The sequence below is a fragment of the Benincasa hispida genome, chromosome 10 (assembly GCF_009727055.1).
Source record: "Benincasa hispida cultivar B227 chromosome 10, ASM972705v1, whole genome shotgun sequence".
Classification (NCBI taxonomy): domain Eukaryota; kingdom Viridiplantae; phylum Streptophyta; class Magnoliopsida; order Cucurbitales; family Cucurbitaceae; genus Benincasa; species Benincasa hispida.
In genome coordinates this window covers 46,037,266-46,045,065 of record NC_052358.1, presented here as the reverse complement: position 1 = coordinate 46,045,065, position 7,800 = coordinate 46,037,266, and the positions used below count along the sequence as shown (strand labels likewise).

Sequence of the window (7,800 nt, the reverse complement as noted above, 5' to 3'; positions counted from 1 at the left end):
TCAAATGTGAGTGAAATGAAACAAAATTAAGGTTAAATTATAAGTTTGATCCATAAACATTCAAATTTACGTCAAATACGTCCTTGAAATTGAAAAAGTAATTAATGAGTCTTTAAACTTCAATTTCAATCTAATAGGTCTTTGTATTAGATATTTTTTTTTTAACAAAAAAATTCACTGACCTATTGAACACAATATTGAAAGTTTAATTGTCATAAGATTTTTCCTTTTAGCAATTTTAAAAGTAACTTTTCAATAGTTTAGGGCATAATTAAAACACATTTCAAATTTTTGGGTTCTTTTGTATAATTTAAGTATTTTTTAATCAGATATTGATGAAGATGTAATAATAATGTTAGATTACAAGTTTAATCCTTTACTATTTAAGTTTGTATCTAATAAGTCATTGAACTTGAAATTGATAAGTCCTTAAACTTGTTCATCCACTTGATAGTCTTTATATTAAACATTTTTTTTAACTTTTATTGATCTATTAAAAATAAAATTAAAAATTTAATTATCTATTAAACTTAGACAGACACATATATATAAATTAGATTCATAGAGACCGAATTTGCCATCAAGGAATCTCACTTCCATTTTGAAATTTTGTGGACTCACTTTGTCTTTCCTTCAAATTTTCTTTACTTCTTTTTTCTCTCTACTTTTGTGATAAGGCTCGAATTGAATTCAAATTGACATTCGAAAGTTTGGTAAACGAAATCAATAGTAAAAAGACCCTTTTTCTTTGTCCGACCCAATTCTAAAATAATTTTGTAAATTGAAAAAAAAAAAAAAAAAGGAAACTCCACATTTTCACACACAAACAAAATCTTTGGTTGTGACCCGTGTCTTCCTTCAAAAGGAAGAAAATAACAACCAAAGAGAATACCTTTCTTTAAAGATGAGATTGAAAATTGAGAAAAACTAGTCCAAGCAAAAGAAGGGGGAAAAAGAAGTTACCCAAAAGTGGGTGCAAGCCTGAGAGAGACCGAGAGCGACAAGTTTCACCTTCAACATTCATTGACTAGTAAAAATTTCCCATTTTTCTTCAACCCAAATCGGTAGAATCAAAAGGGTTTCTTTCAATTTCAATTTTCAGACCCTGATTTTTACTCTATCGTTAGATAGCTGGCCAAGAGCTGGCTTCTTCTTTCCCCTCTTTATAGACCCAGTTCCCTTGTCCTTGTGACTCTCCTTCTCTCTTTCACGGGTACAGTTTCTTTGTAACCCTTTGTAAATGTGCCTAGATTTGTGGGTCAACTCCAATATTATCTCTTTTTCTCTTGGTGTTTCTGATTCTGCATTGTGAAACTTTTGAACGAAGCTCTGAAGGAAGAAATGAGTGTTTCCAGGTTTATTAAGTGTGTTACGGTTGGTGATGGTGCTGTTGGGAAAACTTGTATGCTTATCTCATACACCAGCAACACTTTCCCCACGGTGAGCTACTTCAAGCCTTAACATAACTCTTTTGTTCTTTTTCTTGTTTGGTTCCTGAGAAAATTTGGGTGATTTAGTTAGTTCTAAGAGGGGTTTGTTGTTGTTGTTGTTTTTTTTTTTTTTTTTTTGGGAGTGATGGACTTCAGTTTCTGCACTTTTTAGACTGAGAATGCTTGTTTTTTTTACTGTGTTTTGTGCACTTTGTTTTTTTGTTTCAGTTGCCTTTCTCAAACTCTTTGGTGTCTGTGTGTTCTTGGTTTTGGGAAAATGCATCTGTTGTGTTTTTGTTTGCATGCTTTACCAATTGAAGCAAAGAAAATTTCCATCTACATGTTCGGTGGAACATGAACCTTTTGGAGTTGTAGGTTCTGTTGAGTAATTTCAGCCTCAATTCAGTCTATTAGTTGTTGCAGGAAGATTCCCAATAGAGGAGATCACTAAAATTCTGGTCTTTTGACCCGGTTTTCCCTCTTCCAACAAAAAGGGGGAGGGAATTATGGTTTCATTTTCGTTTGTGTATCAATTTCTTGCTCTTTTTGACTAATTGTTATCTTTTTAAAGTACACTTTTCTTTGTGTTTTCATGTGGCGATCCCAACATTTTGATGTTCTAAGCGTAAATAAATAATCTGCATCAGCTGTAAACATTTCCTGATCCTCCATAAAACTGTATTTTTGCCCGGTATTGGATCTTCATTTGTCTCTATGCATGTGTGAGTTGGGGGAAAAGTTTTGCAATGTAGAAAATCTTGATAATTTATCTGCATCACTCGTCTTCCATTTCAAAATTTGTGCAATAAGGCGACTGATTTTAAGATTGTAACTCTTTATATAGACAAGGTTTTGCATGCTTTAGATTCTGAAATTGATACACAAATTTCGTGAGATTGTTATCCATCTGCGGTGACTGGTGTGAATACTCTTAAACAGGATTACGTGCCAACTGTTTTCGACAATTTTAGTGCAAATGTAGTTGTGGATGGCAGCACAGTCAACCTAGGGTTGTGGGATACTGCTGGTATGTCCAAAACAAGTTGTTACTTAACTTGCCTTCTTGCTGAGATTCTGATGCGTGAATCATAAATCAGGCCAGGAAGATTACAATAGATTGAGACCTTTGAGCTACCGTGGAGCAGATGTATTTCTGTTAGCATTCTCTCTCATAAGCAGGGCTAGCTACGAAAACGTCGCCAAAAAAGTAAGCCTGTGCTTTATCTTTGTCGGTTGAACTTATGATTTTCCTTCATTCTTTTGTTTTAATGCCTCTGGTTGCTATTGTAACTAATATACTTCTTTCTCATGACAGTGGATTCCTGAACTAAGGCATTATGCTCCTGGTGTACCAGTTATTCTTGTCGGGACTAAGCTCGGTTATATTCTTCACTACCTTTCTAATTTTCAAGTGTTGCATTTGAAACTGTCTTGTCCCATTTGTTTGCTGGTGATTGTTCCTAAATGCAAATAACTCACCATGATGAAACTGTTTCTTTAAGAAAAAGGAAAAAACTCACCATGATGAACAACATGAAACAAGAATACTGTTAATTAGATATGGTGTTAGTTGAACAACCTTACCTGAATAGGATCTGTTGTATAAGTTTGTACAATTGTATCTTTGAATTCTAAAGATTTGGTGTTAGTTGATATAGTTTATTTTACCTAAGCAACAGAACATCCTATTCGTCATGTAATAAAAATTTGGTTATTATTCTGGAGTTGGCTTATTAAGTATCATAGTCGACTAGCTTGTTCTATACTAGAGAGTACACCTGGAAAAAACCCAAGCGTCATCTTTAATTGACCCGTTGGAAAAGTAGTCTTTATTTATTTTTATTTTTATAAGTATTGTATTATTCTGTGTTTTCGATGTGAGATTATCAGTAATCATGAGCGTTAACTTGCTTTGTGTAGATCTTCGAGAAGATAAACAGTACCTAATTGAACACCCAGGGATCGTGCCAATTACCACAGCCCAGGTATCCTGCAATATATCCTATATTTATGAGTTCTGTACTACAAAATTATTCCAGCGTCATAGTTTTGTTCGTCTTTTATAGTCTGATTTAGTTATGTTCTTCTCATCTTTCTATATTTTAAGATTTCAACTCTTCTTGCAGGGGGAGGAACTGAGAAAACTCATTGGTGCCCCAGTTTACATTGAATGCAGTTCGAAAACACAGCAAGTATGAAGAATCAACTTTCTTCTTTCTATACTTTCTCCAGGCCCTCACTCCTTAACAAGTCCTCTTTCGTTTATGATCTGAATGCAGAATGTGAAAGCGGTTTTCGACGCAGCAATCAAAGTGGTTCTCCAGCCTCCAAAGCGGAAGAAGCGAAAGAAGAGAAAGGGGCAGAAGACTTGTTCTATATTATGATGCAAAATTAGTCGTATCACGACCGGTTAGAATTTGAAGATCTAATAATAGTAAGCTACCCATCATTTAGCCCCTAACTATGACTATATGAATATGAGTTATATTTTCACAATTGTCCTCAACACAACCCCATGATCAAGCAGCAGATCTCATCCTCTGTGCTTGCCTGCTTTCTGGGCTGTGCTATGATCTGTAAAAAATGGTTAAAAGTCATCTGTCTGTAATATGCATAATGATAGTATATGTTTGAGTTTAGATATCTTTTACATAATTGATTCTCGAGTTAGTATCGATGTAGCTCTCTGTATGTCGTCCCGCTTCAATATATTGCAATGTTCTTGGATGCTTTTCAGATACCAGTTGGTTAGAATCATCTTTCCAGAGAGTTGGGTGACTGTAGAAGAACAGTTTATGGATTGGGAGTAATGTTGACTCAACAATATATATAGGCTTGTAATATGAATTGATTTTCTACCATTAGTTTGTATGTAATATTGGGACTTCATATATGTAGGATATTATCTGATTTGGACTTCATTTTGTATGATTTTTTTTCCTGTTCAAAAGGTTATTGAAAAATGCTAAGATCAACTATATTTTAATCCAGAATGTTCTGTTCATCTTTGATTGCATATTTAACACAAGTACTTGTTCACTACTTTCTAAAGGTTCATTTGGATATTGGCTTGAAAATGTCGATGTCGAATCTTAATTTTACGAAAATTGCAATGAAAACATCGATAAAGCGTTGATGTTGATGAATATTTTTGGAAAAATATTAAAAATAAAAAAATTCAAAAACAATTTAAATTAATAAGGTTTCGTTTGATAACTATTTTGTTTTTTGTTTTTGTTTTTAAAAATTAAGTTTATTTCATCTAAATTTCTTACAACGATTTGAATTTTTTTTAAATATAATTGTTGAATTTTTAGTCAAATTTCAAAAACAAAAACAATCTTTTGAAAACTATGTTTTTTAATTATCAAAATTTGACTTAGTTTTTTAAACCATCGGTAAAAAGTAGATAATAAAAGAAGAAATTCGGAGGTAAAAATAGTGTTCATAGGTTTAATTTTAAAAAACAAAATGGTTATTGAACGGGGTTTAAATAAACATTTTAGGATTTCTAAACAAGTTAATAGATTTATTATTTATATGATATTTTTATTGGTGATACTATGTTACTTATTTTGCTATGTTTTGTTGATTTTTTTACGGTAGAATGAAAATATTAATTCATCCCTCATGATGATGTCGAACCCGTGGATTGAGTTGCGCACATCTCGATTATTTATATGAATCAATCACTTGCCTATCGTTAAAATAAGCATAATTTAGTAGTAATTAAGGAGGTAGTTGTTATGACTTGAGTTCATTCTCTCCTTCGGAGAGAGAATAATAAAAATGGAATGAGATTTCTATAAATTGAATTATTATTGCCATTGACATTTTCATTCAATAAAATTATTGTTTTGATGGACTTTTTACATCTTTGCATTATGGTGATATTGTGATTCTTCCCCTTTTTAATGAATGTTAGAAGTATTTCAATGTAGGGGTTCTATACTTACATCACTCTTGTGGGACTTATAAATTAATAATTAAGAGTGGTTGTCATTATTCATGTATGTATCTACCTCCCTCCATTTTTTTTTAAAAAAAAATTCTTTTGTCTAGGAAGGAGGGTTTATTTGAAAATATGTAGGTCCTATAATTGACCTATCCCAAATTTGCTTCCCCACAAAGATTTTGTAAAGATACTTGTGAGGGAATATACCTTATTTTCAACATCTCAATTTGAATCTTGCTAGAGCATAAAGTCATCAATTTGAAGATATTTTCAATAAAAGAGAAACCCTAAATGAAAAATAAATATACATATTTTCCTCTTGAAAATTTCCCACTTGGATATTGCATTATTTAAATTTTTGTGTCTGGATGAAAACTGAAAAGGAAAGGAAAGTTAACAAGTTTACCAATATAAACTTTTAATTATGTTTTGTTAATGAAAATTAGGATACGAAAAGGTTAAATAAGTAATTCAATTCTAATTCTTATGAATTTGTGTGAAATCCGACTATTTTATTTATTTTTTACACAAAACAAAATCTTAAATCACTTTAGATTTCAAACTATTTGAGTTAAATAATTATATTCGGTTGAATTCGTTATGATTTGAAATCCTTCAAAATCATAAAGTACCAAATAGATCATTTGAAAAATTCCGTAGGCATATGTAATATGTTGTATTATTTTTGTTGATATTTATACATTAAAACAAATCTTCGGGTGATAAAATATGTGTAATACTAACACGCTTGATTTTAGTAAAGTTTACTTTTCAATGTCTTTTTGACTAACTAAAAATGGAGAAGAAGGTCAATTAACTTATTGTTAATGGATAAGGCGTTGATTATCATTTCAAAAGTTGATGGTAAAAGTAAAGAAGAGAAAACTTGTCTAATTCTAGGTAAACACCGTTGCTTTATGATATACATACATACATATATNATTTATATTTACTCAAAGGAAATAGAAACTAAAATATTCATGTCAATCATTCAAATAAAGTTTACATTTACATTTATATCAAATCAAAGTCAAATTCCTAGCTCTACTATCCCCTTCTTCTTCACAATTCAATAAAGTTGAACAAAAATTCAATGATGATTTATCAAGTAAAACTCAAGGTTTTTAGAAAGAAAATTGAAATAATACAAAAAAAAAAAAAAAAACCTCCATTTATTAATGTCATTATTTTTTTTTTGCAATATCCCTTAATTTTTTTAGTGTTATATTGATTTAAGAATTCATTACTAACTTAAATTATATTTAAATTATATTCAAGTGGTTAGAGTATATTAGTTTTAGTTTGTAAAATTAAAGCAAAAAATAAAAGAAATGTGTAGATCCTCCAACAATTGTTGACAAGTGTTTGAATTTTATTTACCCATATCAAAACTATATCAACCAGTCTACATAAATTATTAAAAAAAATAAAAAGAAAAGAAAAGAAAAAAGAAAGAAATCAATCTATATAAAGTGTTGCATCATATATTTGGTTGTATTATACACTTTTGACCATCTTTTCTATCTTCCATTACATTTAACAATTATTGAAAAATTAATTGGAGGTTCTTTTTCAAAATATTTTTTTTTTTTAAAAAAAATTTAATTTGAGGCACTATGACAAAGTTGACTCAAAAGGCTTCAACTTTCGGTAAATTTGAATTCTAAGTCTTTCCTCAAGAAGGTAGGTTTCCCTAGGAGGTTTTATTTAAATATTGTAGTTTGAAAAATTAATTAGTAAAATAGGGTTGTTTTTAAAGTATTTAAAGGGCTCTTTGAGGATCCAAAATGAGATGGTATATCCCCACATCCTATATCATCTCAGTGTTTGGAAGCCTATTATCCTATCTCACCGATTTTAATTGTTAATTGTTTGTGGGCCTATTTTCGGAACGTGTTTCATATCTCACAGTCATTTTCCTTCCGTGTATCGTATATCATCTCAGTGTTTGAACATACTCGATCAGAACTCCCCAGATATCAGAACTCTCCAAACATCAGAACTCCCACATCCTATATCATCTCAGCGCCCTAAAAAACCCCTTAGAGATTTGTGGTTGTTTTAGGATTTCGAGGTGGGAAACAAAGATTAAAAAATGATGCCGAGGGTTGAACCCTTGACCTAAAAAAAATTAAAGCATAAGTCGAGGGTCAAACCCTCGACATTCTTCGCTCCCCTGCATGTCAAGTGTTGAAAACTCGACACACTGCCCGAACCATCCCATCCGTCAATCGCTTTTAATCGCTTTTAATCTTCCCAATGCTCGCCTTTAATTCCCAATGTTGCACTACATGCATATTAATCCGTGGGCTTGACCTACAACCTTTCAAACCCCACCTTCAGCTTCTCAAATCACAATTTTCCTCTGCCTTCGTTGCTCTATGTCACAATCACACTTTCTGAAGCTTCACTTAG

General features: G+C 31.4%; 1 protein-coding gene across 2 annotated transcripts; it reads left to right on the top strand.

Moving 5' to 3' along the window:
* The first annotated feature begins 947 nt into the window (after positions 1-947).
* On the top strand, positions 948-4,380 carry LOC120088779 (rac-like GTP-binding protein RAC1). Of its 2 annotated transcripts, XR_005485033.1 has the most exons (8): positions 948-1,440; positions 2,370-2,457; positions 2,528-2,637; positions 2,746-2,809; positions 3,351-3,415; positions 3,557-3,622; positions 3,710-3,864; positions 4,168-4,380. XR_005485033.1 is itself a non-coding variant. In XM_039046218.1 (7 exons), exons 1-7 carry the CDS (start codon positions 1,342-1,344, stop codon positions 3,812-3,814), a joined length of 597 nt encoding a protein of 198 aa, XP_038902146.1. In that variant the 5' UTR covers positions 949-1,341; the 3' UTR covers positions 3,815-4,110. The 2 variants fall into 2 exon arrangements, 1 of the variants encoding a protein (XP_038902146.1); XM_039046218.1 differs by lacking the exon at positions 4,168-4,380 and having other exon boundaries at positions 949-1,440; positions 3,710-4,110.
* Positions 4,381-7,800: the final 3,420 nt, after the last annotated feature.

Excerpts from the sequence above, each read along its gene's own strand:
- LOC120088779 (XM_039046218.1), top strand. The coding sequence starts at position 1,342 with ATGAGTGTTTCCAGGTTTATTAAGTGTGTTACGGTTGGTGATGGTGCT. Across the intron at positions 2,458-2,527 it reads AGGGTTGTGGGATACTGCTG|GCCAGGAAGATTACAATAGA; the intron begins GTATGTCCAAAA and ends ATCATAAATCAG. Across the intron at positions 2,638-2,745 it reads ACGAAAACGTCGCCAAAAAA|TGGATTCCTGAACTAAGGCA; the intron begins GTAAGCCTGTGC and ends TTCTCATGACAG.